Source organism: Olea europaea, unplaced genomic scaffold (assembly GCF_002742605.1).
Source record: "Olea europaea var. sylvestris unplaced genomic scaffold, O_europaea_v1 scaffold1737, whole genome shotgun sequence".
In the NCBI taxonomy this organism is placed as follows: domain Eukaryota; kingdom Viridiplantae; phylum Streptophyta; class Magnoliopsida; order Lamiales; family Oleaceae; genus Olea; species Olea europaea.
The window spans coordinates 138,236-154,321 of record NW_019235080.1 but is presented as its reverse complement, the minus strand read 5'-3'; the positions used below and the strand labels follow the sequence as shown (position 1 = coordinate 154,321).

At 33.7% G+C, this 16,086-nt stretch overlaps 1 protein-coding gene across 8 annotated transcripts in view; it reads left to right on the top strand.

Annotated features, from left to right (window-relative positions):
• Positions 1-15,147, top strand: part of LOC111377872 — a 19,959-nt gene extending 4,812 nt beyond the window's left edge. For 3 of the 8 annotated variants that reach the window (XM_023001013.1, XM_023001012.1, XM_023001014.1), the window contains 14 exons: positions 2,648-2,654; positions 2,805-2,994; positions 3,097-3,184; positions 3,303-3,380; positions 3,475-3,534; positions 3,632-3,736; positions 5,001-5,111; positions 8,112-8,153; positions 8,275-8,364; positions 8,459-8,640; positions 12,010-12,254; positions 12,345-12,466; positions 12,628-12,670; positions 12,754-15,147. In XM_023001013.1, the coding sequence (XP_022856781.1) occupies positions 2,648-2,654; positions 2,805-2,994; positions 3,097-3,184; positions 3,303-3,380; positions 3,475-3,534; positions 3,632-3,736; positions 5,001-5,111; positions 8,112-8,153; positions 8,275-8,364; positions 8,459-8,640; positions 12,010-12,254; positions 12,345-12,466; positions 12,628-12,670; positions 12,754-12,932 (1,542 nt within the window). In that variant the 3' untranslated portion in view covers positions 12,933-15,147. Of the gene's footprint in view, positions 1-2,647; positions 2,995-3,096; positions 3,185-3,302; positions 3,381-3,474; positions 3,535-3,631; positions 3,737-5,000; positions 5,112-8,111; positions 8,154-8,274; positions 8,365-8,458; positions 8,641-12,009; positions 12,255-12,344; positions 12,467-12,627; positions 12,671-12,753 lie in introns of all 8 variants that reach the window. The other 5 variants (XM_023001010.1, XM_023001007.1, XM_023001008.1 and 2 more) reach the window with 4 other exon arrangements.
• The last annotated feature ends 939 nt before the right edge of the window (positions 15,148-16,086 follow it).

Below are 16,086 nucleotides of genomic sequence, written 5' to 3'. Positions count from 1 at the left end.
TTGGTAAAGATAATCGAGGTAACTACATATACCTATTCACGTGGTAATAGGCTGCAAATGAACCTTTGGAATATCTTGTACCTGCACTATTCATAACTAACTATAATTCACATTATGCATTTTTGGTTATAATTAGATAAAACGGTTCAAATCATATATATGGTAACCTAGGTAAATATATATTTATTTATGTGGAAATAGAGCAAATGAACCTTTGAATTTGGAGCACGACAGATTTCTTGCATCCAATTAGAGGATCTATTATCCTCTTAACATTTGTAGTTTTGCTTATATAAATAATAAATTATGTTTCTTATCATAAAAACATTAGAGAACGCCATTATTTCCAACTGCAGTAGATTAAGTTTACTGTTGAACTATTTTTCTCTAGCTTTAGACGGTGCCACTAGATAAAAACTAGTTGATGCTGAATTTTGTGGAAGTGAATAATAATGTTTTTGCAGTTGAAGTGTCAGAGTCAAGTCCTATCTTGGGTGTTCTGGCCTAATGCTTAGAGAGTGACCATACTGATGAAGAGGTCAAGATGGGTGAATTTGAAATAGTGAAGGATATAGTGTAAGAAGTATCGATACTTGTAAACTCATTATGTACCCATATTTGACATGTATCCGAGCTTGGATACACTCTGATACCATTTGATACGTACCGGATACACGTTTCTAATTATTTTTTATATTTTTACATTTTTAAAATTTTCGATGGTATCGGATACATATCTTTTAATTATTTTCGATACATATCTTATACATTAGGACAGTTGAAGAATAGTGTTACCGATTTTAAACTCTTTTAAAACTCATTGTTATTAACTCTGAGAGATAATTCAGTGGTCAAACCTTGGATTTGTTCCTTAATGGTTACCAGTTCGAGTCCTCGTAGGGCTACTGAGGTGAGTACTTGACTATAAATTTTAGGGTCCTTTGGGATTACTCGAGATGCGCGTAAGTTGGTCCGGACACTCACGGTCATTAAAAAAAAAAAAAACTCATTGTTATTGACCATTGATTGGATTTTTTTACTATATTGAATATTAATAATATTTATTGAAAATACACCGTTAGAATTTTAAATTACCTAAAAACTAGACTTTTTATTGGGAATATACAATATTATTTAATCTTCTAATACATGTGAAAGTGTGTTAATAGTTGATAAATAATTTTTTATTTATTGGAACAGATGGTAGCTGGTATTAAATAATTGGAGTATGTACTCTCTATGAGGAGGAATAAACTAACTGCACAACGAGCTGAAGAATTTGTTTTCATTCATTGTCATCTGTGTCTTTTTTAAATAATTAGATCTCTATTCAAAAGGAGAATTCAAAATGTGGGATAATGTTGTAGACTCATTTGATACTTTTAAAGGTATTGGACTGTTTGATGTTGCTAATCATTAGACGAGTCATAGAATGGAGAGTTATTTTTAATGCGATACTGAAGAAAATGAAGTTGAGACAATTAAGGACTAAGATAAAATGTTTAAGTATTTTATTTTATTTTTATATGACGCTTTTGTTTTATTTTTTATATTAATGAAATTATGTAGTTCTATAACACATCCGTGTATTTTAATTTTAATTTTTAAAAAAATCCGTATCGACGTACTTGTATCTTATCGTATCCAAATTACATATCCGTATCCATGCTTCTTATGATATAGTCCCAGGGCTAATGGAAATAATATCACTTTTTATCTACATTCTAGGAAAGATGCCAATTGTGATTTTGTGAAATATTGGTTGTAAGTTCATTATCTTGTTACTAGAGACTAGAGAGGCAATGTCAGTTAAGGGCAAGGATCATGACCTATTCATTTAGTTACTACTTTGTTTAAGGTTTTGACGGTGTTCCTTTCATGGACAATTAGAGAAGAATTTTCTGATACTGTTTTTGCATCTTGAAATGATTTTGTGAAATATGATAATTTTGATCTTGCTTTTGTGGCTTGAATTTATCATGGACAACCAAAAACCTACATGCACCGATGCTCCTCCTTGTGCGGCGTGTCCTATGTGTCATGTCGTGTTGTGTTGATCACCAACACTCCTCGAACACTCCAAGAAATGTACTGTTTGTATTTTTCCTTCGTAAGTAGTGTGATATATAGTTTCACTTTCAGTTATTTTATGTAACATATAGTAACTCATAGATTTAAAAGATTTCATGAACAATAATAATAATAATAAATAAATAAATAAAATAATAAATAAAAGTATAAACATACAGATTTAATAAATAAATAATACCATTTTAAAGAATCTAAATTAACATATCCCCAATGTATCCTGTTTGATAAATCATGCGTCGACATCTCCATATTATGTTGTATTCGTTGAGTGCCCGTGTTTGTGAAACATAGCAAAAAAACCTCCAAAAAAGAGGACATTGTTAAAGAACGGGCCGTTATGCATTAAAATGGAAACAGAAGTTACGCCTGCTTAAATTTAATAATATTGGGCTCTATATCTTTATTATGTGAAATGGAATGTAATTTGAAAAGTAAATATTTCTTGTTTAATTCTTTAATACTTACTTGATGGACCCTTGCACATTAAGTTTCTTGTCTTCATGTATGAAAAACTTGACTCGATCTCTTTATCATCTAATTTCCCTATCCTTTGCAGAAATCAGGTTATCTAAAATCCCAAGTTCCTCATTCAGTTGATCTATGGGATGTCCATGTTAATGATCCTCGTAGAGTTCATCAATTATTTTTGGGTTCTGAAAATCAAATAGATGGGAATGGAGAAATAGAACTCAATTCTGTTCATGATTTATCAGAAACAGCCGTTCTCCAAAAAGATTTGATTAGAAAAGATATGGATGGTACCATGCACGCACATCTTGTAAACCAATTTGAAAATGGCAAGCTTAATGGGTCTCTAAAAGTGCTTCCCGGTGGTCAGTTGGCCTCAGATAATTCTTGCTTTTCTCAGTCTCTGTCACCTTCTACAACGTTTTCACCTAGCAGGTACATCAGTTTCAATAACTAATGTGCACAATGTGGTCTGCATGTGAGATTTCTTTTAGCTACCATGATACGAATACATGGGAGATTTACTGCTTTTATTAGGTACCAAATCCAAGAAGAATGGTGCTCTGCTTCTAGAAAAGGTTTAATTTCAATTGAGGATGTCAACAATACTAATAGCCCGAAGCAGGTATCATAAGACAACCAGAAAGAAATATCATTTGGAAAATTTCAGTGCAAAGTCTAGAAGCTACTAGTCATATATAATCCTTTTGCTCCTAGCATCATTGTTGCATGCATATGTGTAGAATGTTGTTGCGAAGGTTCAAGAACATGAAGAAGAGATTTTGCAATTGAAGAAACATCTTGCAGAATTCTCGATGAAGGTAGAAAAGAGAGCGTAATTTGCAGTACTCTGTGATTATGTCTTTTCCTTTTTTAAGTTCCTTTTTTTGTTGCTTTAATTACTCTCTTTTGTAGGAATCACAAATTCGTAATGAGAAATATGTCCTAGAGAAGCGCATTGCATATATGCGGTTGGTGAGTAGGATTTGTGTTCTATAACCTTTTTAAGAAATTCATTCACTTTGTTTTTGGAATATTGACAAGCTTTTCGTGCATTTAATTTTGTCTGAAGGCCTTTGATCAGCAACATCAAGATCTTGTTAATGCTGCATCTAAAGCAATTTCCTACAGACAAGATTTAATGGAGGAAAATGTGCGTCTTACATATGCATTACAGGTATTATTTTTATTTCTTTACACCTCCTTTATATTGCCTAGTTTCAGTCCTTTTTTGGCTTGAAATTTTTTTGATGTCATTGTCTCACGATTGAATGCAGCTTTTGGTTGACCTTTCTCACATATATGATGTTATGTTCAAAGTGCTCTAGGAACTAAAATTTCATCAATGAGAGGATAATCATAAATATTGATCTGTTAGAACATGCTTGTCTCATCTTATAAGTGGGTCAAACTTACCAATAGTTTTTGACTTCGTTTGCTTAAAATTTATGTTTTAATCTGACATAAACGGAAAAACATTACTTGTGAAAAAATACTGATGGTATTGTAGAGATAAAGCCCTTGTTTGGTGGAGGTTAAAATCAGATTTTTAGCAGTTTTTGATAATAGTTGATGAAATGTGTGATTAAAAAGTTGTGGATCCATGAAATGTGGTTAAAATTAATTGTTGACTTAAAGTTAGATTAAAATCTAGATTTTAATTTCCACCAAACAAGGGCAAAGTAGGGAACTAGGGAACTTTTATGCTCCTTACGAATAAAATGATTCTAATACCCTGAATGATTTGAAAATATTTCCATCTCTATCCTGACTATACTTCCTATTATTATGCTATTGAAGAAACATTTTAACAGATAAATCATTATATTAAATTAAATATTTAAATATCTAAGTTAGTGTTTTTTGTTTTTATTTTTTTTTTGGCTTCATAAGTATTGATTTCTACCAAATTTATTAGTTCTTATAAGCACAGTTTTGAAGAATATACATATTTAAGAAAGATCTACCACGTAATAACGAAAAAGTAACATTATTTGCTGGTAATTTTTAAGATTACTCAAACGACATCTTACTATTAGTATCATTTGAAGTAACTGATATTTTCAATGTTTATGCTTCGTGGATATCTTACATATATATAAAAATTGAAATTCATGTCTTTTGGTTTTCGTGGAAATCAAAAATTTCATATTTGTGTTCACTGATTCAGGTCTTGCAATTTGCACCTGTGTAAACTCTCATAAAAACATGCTTAAGCACAAACTGCATGCATAAAGGCCACAAATTTGCTCTTTAAGTTCTAAATCTAATGTGTTTTTTTGGACTTACTTTCAATTATTATAAAACTTTTATGATGTGTTGTGTAAGAGTAAGACTACTTAATGACATGGGTGAAAGATTGGACAAGCTATAACCACTCCCTTCCCCCTTTTACAAATGTGACCAAATATATTCTCAGGCTCATATATTGGTTCTTTCAGGCTGCACAGCAAGAAAGATCAATGTTTGTATCTTCTTTAATGCCTCTTCTTGCTGAGTATTCTCTTCAGCCGCCTCTTGCCGATGCTCAATCTATTGTCAGTAATATCAAGGTTAATATGAGTAGCATTATTAATTGTTTCTTATAATGAAATAGATGACTCTTTTTTTCTAGTGTTCTTTATTAATCAAAATTGTGAAGCATGAAACTGCTACCCTTGACCCTCACCCTTGTCAGTAACCAGAACAACACCTTGTGGGCTTTTTAAATATTTGGGTTGGACTACTGGCATATTTTAGTATTAGATGGCTTGAATCGTCTCCTCTTAGATGGATCTGTAGCTGCAAATAGAACATGCAGAAATGTAACTTTTGAGCCTTTCTAATTTGTTCTGACTGTTTTGTGGTGTTTTACTGTTAGGGTGGGTCTTTTCGAATTAATGATCGAATATTGAAATCAAATGAAATTTTGCGATAATGTTGCTCGATCAAGTCCATTCTGGAATACTGGTCATACAAGATCACTAATAATCACTTTCAAGTATAATATTTGGCTCAAAATTTTGGAAACTAATTACTTTTGTTGATCAAGTCCATTTTGGAATACTGGTCATACATGGAAAACATCAGTGTAGTTCTTGTACATCGAATCTTGAATTTGTCAAATATTTTCTACCCAAATGTCATAAGCTTATTGGAATGATTTTTCCAGAAAAATGATTGGTCCAACTTTTATGGCATAATGATATCTAGATGTGCTCTTCTTGTTCTGCACCTTTCTCGTATCACAAATTTTGTAATAACATATTTCCTTGTGCTTATTCAGGAATGATTATGTTGGCAGTGTGGTCTAACCTTTTAGCCTACTTAGGTGTTAGTCTATTTCTTCTCATTTTGTGGGTTTCTTATTCTGAGATTCATCCGAGGTTTCTGAATTGCAAACTATGTAATGCTCACCTCAACCAAACACTTCCTTATTTCCATAGGAGTTCCGTCTCAACCAATTGATTTCCTCATCTTTATCCTCTTCAAAGCTTCCCTGTCCCCCGCGAAACTTGAATTCCTTCTAGTATAATTCAGAGTTGTATCTGCAGTGAAGTTTGACAAGTTTCCAATATCAACATTATGCTGTTCATTAATTCGTCGAAATTGTTCCTCTATTTTTCTGTGATTTTTATTAGAAAGAACTCTTTGGTTTCTTGTTTAATAACAGTTGACTTGATTTTTAATGCCTTGTCAATTTTGCTGGTTAGCTAACTTATACTTTGGCTAAATTGCACATTTTGTCCCCAACCTTGCTGTTGCTGCACTTTTATCCGTCCTTTTCTACTTGGCATTATTTCCTTCAACCTTCCACTTATTAGCGTAGTACGTCCCACTCATAGTTTCGATGTTTTTTAATTTAATGAAAGACATTATTCCCCTGTGATTCAAACAAACAAACAAACAAGTTAATAGGGAGAGGGAAAAGAAAAGAAAAGAAATAGCCTTCTTCACCAGGATGCCCCTCCCGTCCCCTGCATCTTCTGCACTATTCCTGTCTTCGTTCCTCACTGCGACAAAGAAGGTCGCTGCTAGGAGGAGTCAGATGCGAGGAGTAGAGAGTGGATGAACTGTTTAATGCTGTGATCTTGTTTATACAATCTCTTTCTGTGTCAACGAAGGCCCCATTTAGTTTCTGCAGTTTTGTAGAAAGTCGTGCACTATGAGATTTAATCAAATCATAATCAGAAGTTTACGAGTAAGGACCCATAACAAAATATGGGTTAAAATAGGCTTTAAAAAGAAGCTTGTTCAAACACATGAAGCCTGGTTCACCTCCCTAAATAATTAGCACGGTAACTCTATTGAAATGAGTTACAACCACCAACCCCATACCCAAACAGGTAGTGGTCACACAGTGCTTTCCATTGCACAGAAAAACCCAGCTCCAACTCCATCGTTATCTCAGTGTCTTGCACGCAAACTCCAACTTAAAAGGTCTATTTGACTCTCATTTTAAATCTTAAGATGTCGCAAACTCAAAAGTTGAGATGAGAAGGTAAAATTATTAATACCTACTCTAATTCTCCTCTTTCTTTTTGTATATGTGTGTGTAAGTTTTTTGTAATGATTCATATGAAAATGCAGTTCAGTTTTTGTTAGCACTGTTGCTACTGGTGGTGGTTGGGGGCTACGACTGCAGAAGTTGGTAGTGGCAATGGTGTTGGGTTGCTGTTGGTTGGTGGTGGGCGTAGAGGTTGGTTGGGAGTGAGGGCTAAGCATGTTTGGGGAAGATGATTTTGGTTTTCCTCGTTTCTTATTTAATTTTTTTTCACTAAATTTTAATGGTATTTGTGAGGTTGAAATGCACTAATGAGTGGAATGTTAAGATAATGATACCAAAGAAAATAGGTTGGGGACAAAAAGTGCGACAGCGTTCAAATGCTGAAATACATTAAGCGGAAGGTTAAGAGTAATACTATCCACTCTTAAGATGCTTCCACATTTTAATATTTTTGTAAGTTTCTATAGCATTATTTTAATCTTAATTACCATCCAGATGTTCTTGTTCCACCAGCGTGTTTTTCTATTTGGTGGTTTTTAATCCTTAGATTCTTCTAATACCTTGTGCTATGATTCTAGTGCTACTAGTCATATAATTCCACATTATGCTATTATCCACATCTTTGTCCTTTACTTCCTTCAAAATTCTTGAATTTATTTATTTATTATTTTTATTATTTTATTTTTTCCCTCTCCAATGAGGGCCATATCTTGTTACATGAACTTTACCCTCTTTGGTGTTTTGTTCCATTTCTTAGTAACCAAATCACTACCTTTTTTTTCCTTCTTCACTTGGATTTTTAATATTTAATATTGAAACCTTACTTATGTAATATTTGTGAAAGCTTTGCATGTTTTATATGAGCTGAATTTTTAAACAGAGAATTCTGGCTCCTCTCAAGGAGCTGGATTTGAGCCTTTTAAAAATAATAAAGCACCAAGCATGCACAAGCCTCGGCTTGTTGTCAACTCTAAATCTATGTGGAATTGAAATATGTATATTCTGGTGGAGGAAGCTTCTTTAGATTGTCTCATTCACTGGATTTATCTTGGAACCTTTGTTTCAGGTTTTGTTTAGACATTTGCATGAACAGCTTCTTGTTACTGAGGTATGTTATAGAGATTTTGAAGCACTTCGAAGAGATTTACATTTAGGTGGTCTTTGTGATGATGGAAATCCGTGCATTTTTCCATTTCTTATATCGTATTTCGTCCCTTGAACTATTATAGGCAAAGCTGAAGGAGTCTCAGTACCAGCTAGCACCATGGCGTTCTGAAGTCAATCCCTCTAGCTTTCCTCAATCACTATCTCATCCTAAGGTTGGGCTGACATTTTATGTGGTCACATACTATCAAGTACACCTCATGTTAGGTGTTATGATGTATATCTCAAACTCTCGTTTATCCCTGTCAGATGAAAATTGGGCTGGAACTGGCGCCACAGCCGGTGTATTCTAATCGAAAAATAACATCTTCAGCTCCTCATACAACAATGGATAGAGATCTAATGGGGCATCATCAGAGGGCTCTAGGTGATGCTGTCACAAAAAATTCGGAGCCTGATGACTTGGGGAGGTATTCGCCTCTCTCAAGCAGGTGAGCCTGGTCAAATGGAGACTGCTACTGTGAACTGAATGTACAATCTCAACCTTCCGCTTTTGGTGGTGGGTTCTTGTTTCATAAATTTTTTCTGCTGTCTGGCATGTTTGAAGTCATGACTTAGCTACTTATGATGTCCTTGCATGGGGTGAAAATAATTTCTTTTATGGTAAAATGGAGTATGATCTTTCTGTTGGAGCTTAATAAATTTCCATCTAGTTTTCTTTTTGTTGAAGACAATATTTAAATGATATACACGTGGCCTTATCTAATAATTGAAGCTTTTAGATCAAGTCTAGCTTCCTTCCATTTAAATGAATTTTTGCACGTGTTAGGCTTTAATAAAAAAAAATGAATTTTATGAGGGGATGTGTTGAAGGCAATAATTCAATGATATATGTGGCCCTATCTTTTTTAATCGTTTTAGGTCGAGTGGTTTAACACTTTTTATCTTGCTGGCATATGGTAATCTGACTTCTTACGAGCACTATTTTTGTGTTTAAGAGAACCATCCATTGTCCTCATTCTTGTTTCTTAGAATTAATCTAATCTCATAATTAGAGTAATGGTTTAAGAGCATCTTATGCATAATAGAGAGGATATTTAAATTTAGAGTAAATTTTTTTGTTCTCTGTTTTGCTTATTTAAAAAAAAAAACATTTATTGATTTCTGTTGGATTTTATGTGCAATAATAAAGAGATGAAATAGAGAAATTAACTCAAGAATTTACATGGTTCGTCTGTGTGCCTTCGTCCATGAGAGCGAAGCGGAGATTTTATTAGATGGTGAAAAATAAGGTTATAACATATTATTTATAAAAATCCGCGCAAGGCCGATGCCGTCGCTCAGCTCCGTTCCGTTCGGTGCGCTACGCTCCCCTCACTCCACTCCACTCCACTCCACTTCGCTCTGGGATCGGCCTATTTGATCAAGGGAAGCTGTATTTCATTCTATATGAGCCACATATGCAACAATTTCTCATCTGTTATTCAACTTATTTTTTCATATGTTAATGGCCAATCGAATCAATTATGATTTGAATAATTTAAGAAGCAGAGTATTGAATTCTTTAGCTTATCAAATGCAATAATTATAAAGTTATCCAAATTAGGGGAGCTAAACCTACTCTTTATTTTAAAAACTTAAAATTAGAGTCTTTTGGAGCTTATATTTAAGTACTGACTATTTAAAATAAAGAGTATCATGTTTTTAGAGTCTCTTGAAGATACTGACGCTATTGATGCCCAACAATTTTTCCTGTGAGGTAAAAGAATACGACGACCTAATCATACTATTTTGTTTTTGTCAACATTTTTCTTTCTTGATTGAAAAGGAAAAATTGAGGTCATTGATTCAAAATTGGGTTGTACAATAATTGAAAATGAAGATGTTGATATTCTTAAACAATAGAAAACTTGCCCAGCCTTAAAGCTCTAGCCTATAAGAAAAATTAGAAGCCTCCAAAGCTCTCTTTATTTTGAGGTTGTATGGATTAGTTTAAAACTTGTTACTTATCAATAAAGTTAACTTTTAGTGATTTTAAATGTTCATTTTGGTAAACTATGAGCTTGTTTGGTAGGGATTTTGATAATTGATTTTTTGACCGTTAGAGATAAAGTGGTTCTACCTGTAAGAGAAGAATTCAAAAATGACTGCTGGAACAGTGAAATGACAGTCAAAAAATTGATTTTAATTGGCTTAAAATCTATACCAAACAAGCACTATATTTATAACTAAGAAGTCATACACTTCTTACTTAAGTGAGATAGAGACTGTTGATGACTAGAAATGAGATTAATGAGCACAAGTTTTTCGGTGATATTTCATCTCCAGTTGCCTTTAAGGATATTGCAACATAAATAAATTAACTTAAAAATTTTAAGTTGTTAGATTTTTTATTACATTTGTAGATTCCAAAAGAAAAATAAGATAAAATTGTGTGTGTTAATAATTATTAGCAATTATTTAATGATGATTATTGTTGCTATAATGATGTAAATTTTTGAAATGTTAAAATAATATTGATATCTAGTAATTTGGTAATGTGATAATGAATTAAATAGAAAGGGATGCTGAGAGACTTTTATGACCAGCATGATGGGGATGGGCAGAAAAGGGAGAGAAGATGGTGACGTCCCTTTGCATCAGCAGATATGGGGAGAGGGTGCTAAAATCTTGGTGGTACAATGGTATGGGGAGAGATGGAGGGAGATAGGGAGTAAGGGTGTCAAAGAATATAGGCCTGAAGGAAATGAAAGGGCTGTAACAAATGAAGGCCCGAAAATATTATCAGGAAAAAGGCTCCAAATTCTGGTGCCAAAAGGGCAGAGCCCAAAGAAAAAAATGACAGTAATTCACTCTGATTCTAACTGGTTGCAGGTTGTAAAATATCAAAGGTGTTTAGCGAAAAAGGGAATAGACAATGGATTTTTATGTCCCTAGAGTTACTCCCCATACCTGGAAACCCTTGAAGATCTTGAAATATTTCACAGGTCTGGGAGAGAATCGTGGAGTAGATGAATCCTTACATTCAAATTATTCCCAGAAGCTCCTACATGTTTTGCACTTCCAAAGAGTAATTATTCATGCCATAGTTCCATGGAGCTTCTGAAATTTCTCAAATGTAGTCGATGTATTCATTATATAAAAGTTCTCAGTATGATCAATAGTTTTCAACATGAGCAGAAATACTGTAGTGTTTGCAAATTTGGCGATTGGAACTCATATTTGGGTGGGCTTATTTGTGCTTATAAGCTTTTTTGTTGCTCGAACACTTCAACTAAGATATCTTGTTTATATCCGCATCTGTGGTCATTTTTCTTTTTTTATTAGAAATATTATATATTTTTAATTCAAAGTTATTATTAATAACAAATATGTGCTTACATTTAAATGATTTCAATAAAAAAAATCAATAACAAGTATAAAACTAAATTTGTACTAGAATTTTAAAGAATTTAATCAAAACGTGACAATGATGTGTTGTGTCAGTATTTTTTTTGAAAAATTGCATATCGGCGTGTCCGGACAAACGTGTCCATATCCGCACATCATAGCTTATAAGCTTATAAGGAGGAGAAAAAATATGTAGCACTTCTAAAGAGTAAATCAGTCATGCGATGGTTCCATAGAATTTCTGAAATTTATCAGTAGGTTTCAACATCAGACAAAATACTGTAGCTTTTGCAAATTTTGGCATTGTGAACTCTTTTAAGTTGAATATAGTTCTATTCCATCCAATAATGAAGTATTTACCACTTACCAAAATTGAACTGGTCGTTGGCTTGTTTTTATTATCTGCTTTTTTTGTGAGTTGTTTGGTTTTCTCCAGTTTATTTTAAATTAATTTCCATTTTTCTTTTTAGCAACATTGCATTCCAAGTAGCACCTGCACAGCTTGCAGTCAACCAGGATGATTTGCTTTACATGTATAATATTGAAGAAACTGTCAGTAAGAAAGTCACACTTGGTGACCTTGTTGGACAGAATGATATGGACGACCCTGACACTGAAGGAAACCAGAATGATAGAGAGCCTTCAGTTAATTGGATTTCCGAAACGCCACATACAACAAGTCTTGACGATCCCAACTCGTACTCTTTTTCTGAGGGTCTGAATTATTGCATTTCTGTTCTGTTCATGCACTGCATCAATTATGATGCTGTTGGTAACCTCTAATTCTAACATAATGCAATCACAGCTGCAGATGATGACCCACTACCTGCAATAGAGGGTCTCCAAATTTTAGGTGAAGCATTTCCAGGACAGGAACTTCAAGCCTGCGGATACTCTATAAATGGGACGACCAGTTGTAATTTTGAGGTGCTTCTGTGATAATTTTTCCATATTTCGCATGTTTCTTACATGTTGCTTCGATTTGCTTTTGTTGCATAATTACACTGGATTACGTCTTGCTTTATGATGGCATATTAAGTAGAATGTCCATTTCTAGGCTTTAACTTGCCTTATTCCTCAACTTGCAGTGGGTGCGCCATTTGGAAGATGGATCTTTTAATCATATAGATGGTATTCTTTATCATCAATTTTGATTCTGGTTTGTTCTTTTCTATCACTATTCATTTCTTAGTCTTACACATTGTTGATGGCAGGAGCAGAGCAACCAATTTATCTTGTTACTGCAGACGATGTTGATGCATACCTTGCAATCGAAGTCCAACCACAGGATGACAGGAAGCGGAAAGTACTCTCTCTCTCTCTCTTCCCCCCCCCCCTCTCTCTGTGTGTGTGTGCGCGCGATCATGTGTGGATGTATCATATGTGCTCTTGAATCAACATTAAACAAGTAATTAAAGAGAGAGATTGCTAGTTCCCAACACTCGTAACAAATCAATTATTTATTTGCATTTTTCCCGGCAAAGTTGGGCTTCTTGTTTTCTGGTGAAAAAATTGTTTATCTGATACTACATGCTAGAATTTGAATTTTATTAGAGTTGAAACATTAAACTCTTATTTGATAGTTTGCAGCATTTTCAAAGGCAAATTTAATGCTCTACTCACTGCCTATGAAACTCTCTAGGAGAAGGAGAAGGCAGTTATCTTTATCCCTTTTGTAATGAGGCGTGCCTATTAATATGGACTTTTTATTCCTCAAGTGATTAGGTGTACAGCTCCCACCAAATGCTGAAGAAAGGTCTAAAGATATGAAATGAAACCAAAAACTCAAAATGAATTTTGTTTTTCCTTTTGAGATCAAAGCAACCTGAGTATTCTCTTTTTATCATTTTTCAAATTGTGACTACTATATAGTTAATCTTCTTTTCCTGCCTACCTGGCATTATATTTTGGGCAATTATTGGTCAATCTCAGCGCCTTTTCTCTTTGTCTGTACATTGGCAGCTCATCTAAATTAGTGTTGTTACAATACATGAGCTGAATTTTGACATTTTTCTACTGTACTTATCCCCAAAATTTGTCATTTTGAAGTATTTACCATTAGAACAGAAAAGGGATGAGCCCCACATCTGGAATATTAACCTCTCCTTGCTTTCATCTTTTGCCTTCTGAAACATGGATCTCTAGACCATGAACATTAGTACACAGTTGAAACTTGGAACCCAATTACAGACCTCATAAATATAAGTTCTGTTAGTATTTGTTGGCAAGATATATGAGCTGAGCTGCTCAAATAGTTCTCTGATAGAGATACAATTCTACAAAATCCTGGCTCGTGCCTTTGCCTGGCAGTATGCAACCATGAGCCTTTGAAAGATTCATGTAATAATTGTAGGTCAAACAATATTACAGTAACCTTATAAGAACTTGATGCCAAGATCAAGAACAAGGACTTGGAAAAGAATAGAGAACAAGAAGAGAGGTTTAGGAGGAAGATTGCAAATTTATTCAATAATAATGTGTCTATTACAATCAAAGATCCCCCTTTATATAGTAGTCAATCTAGGATTAATAAGAAAACAAAATCAATTGTCTAAAAATCACAATTAAAGGCAATATTAATTAATAACAAAAATACTATAAGATTCAAATTAATCTAGAGAGTGTTGACACCCATTTTTATGGAAAAATGAATTTTAAAATAGTAGATTGATGGGGAATGTATGGATGAAATATCTGAAAAAGTTTTTGATTTATGTGCAATATTATTTTAATGAAGAATGTGTAGTTGAAAAGAAGAGAGAGAATGCATTTTGAGAAAAATGGGAATCAAATGGGGCTCTAATTTCTTCTACGCCTTGAATACACTTTCCAAATTGCATCATTCCTCCCCGATTGAAAGAACTTGACTCCGACAAGGTATAATCAGATAGGAATCCTAAAGCGTAGCATCTAGGTGACGAAACATATTGATGAGGACATCTATTTTTATTTATCTCTAGTTGGACTTTATTCTTGTTTTGGATTCTTATTTATGTAATTGGGCTTGTATTGGTCCAAACCCATTCTAGTTAGGGTTTTATTTTTACTATTTAAACCTTAATTTTCTTTAGTTTTGGATGAATATGAATTGTTGAGATTGATTGTGGCGTCTCCTCTTTCTTCCCCTTTTCCCTAAATTTCTACTTCATCTCTGGTTTCTCCCCTTTCTTGCTGTCCTCTTCTTTATCTTGCATCAAATTTGGTATCAGAGCCTAAACTTGGGTAATCTCTCATCTCCAATCTAAAAATTTCTTCCTACTTACAAAAAATTTGTCGGAATAGCACGAATAAAAAAAATTTAGCGTACGAGCAGCAGATCTCATTTTTTTGTTTCAGTTTCTTCATAGTTGCAAAAAAAAAAAAAGCGTTGCTGTTCATCGTACTGTTCACAGTCGGAAAATTCAGTTATAGTATTTAGGTCAGTTCCTAAAAAAAAATAAAAATGCGTTACTGTTCATCGTATTGTTCACAGTCGGAAAATTCAGTTTTAGTATTTTGATCAGTTCCTAAAAAAAAATGCGTTACTGTTCATCGTACTCTTCACAGTCGGAAATTTCAATTTAGTTTTTTCTGCAATTTCAGTTTCACCCACAAAAAAAATAAAAAATTTCCAACTCAACATTCAATCCTACTTACACACGGCCCAATTTCGTTTAGCCCAATTAACCCAACCTACTCTCTACGACACAAGCCCACTCCTAACCCCAACTGGCTCATATCTATAACACGATCCAAACCCCTTCCCATCTTGCCCAGTTTTAAATATCCGACCAAGCCTGATTATAGCCAACCCATTAACATCAAATACCTCCCTTCTTGCTTCTTCTTTATTTCGTCCTGCATCACATATCCTTAGTAATTAAGTAGCATCGCTAGACGGGGGACTCTTCCAACGCTCGAGAAACCTACGAAACCCACCATCTCGTGAAGCAATAATCTGATCATCAAGCACCTCTTCAATGGTATTTTATAGAGAAAATGTGGTAACAGGTGCTCGAGGAGGCTGTCCAGCAGAAATATTAGATGACAACACTGGAGGCTCGAATGTGCCTCGATAAAGATATAAATCTACTATATTGAAAGCAAAACTAATATTTTGAGTATGTTGACCAATGTTTTGAAAATCAACCCGATCATCGACCCGAAAAGGGTTAAGGGTCAAAAGGTTCAATCGGGGTCAAATCGGATGCAATAAATACATACAAAAATAATAAAATAATGAGAAAACAATAATTTTTTTCTTAACTTTTCATATTAATAATTTGTTAATTAGATTTATTATTCTATAATTTGTTAACAATTTTGTTATGCCACTATTCCACATTGGAATTTTATGAAACCATTGGAGAGAAGTGCATATATAAAATGCATTATCCCACATTAGAAGTTTATGAAACCATTTTAAGGGAGGTGTATCTATAAAAGGAGCATGTAATCCAATATTTCTCTATGGGCCTTTGAATTGTTGTTTATGAGGCCCATTCATAAAATTGAAATTTTTTAAACTAAAAAAAAAAAAAAATTGGGAAAACCACAAAACCGCGACT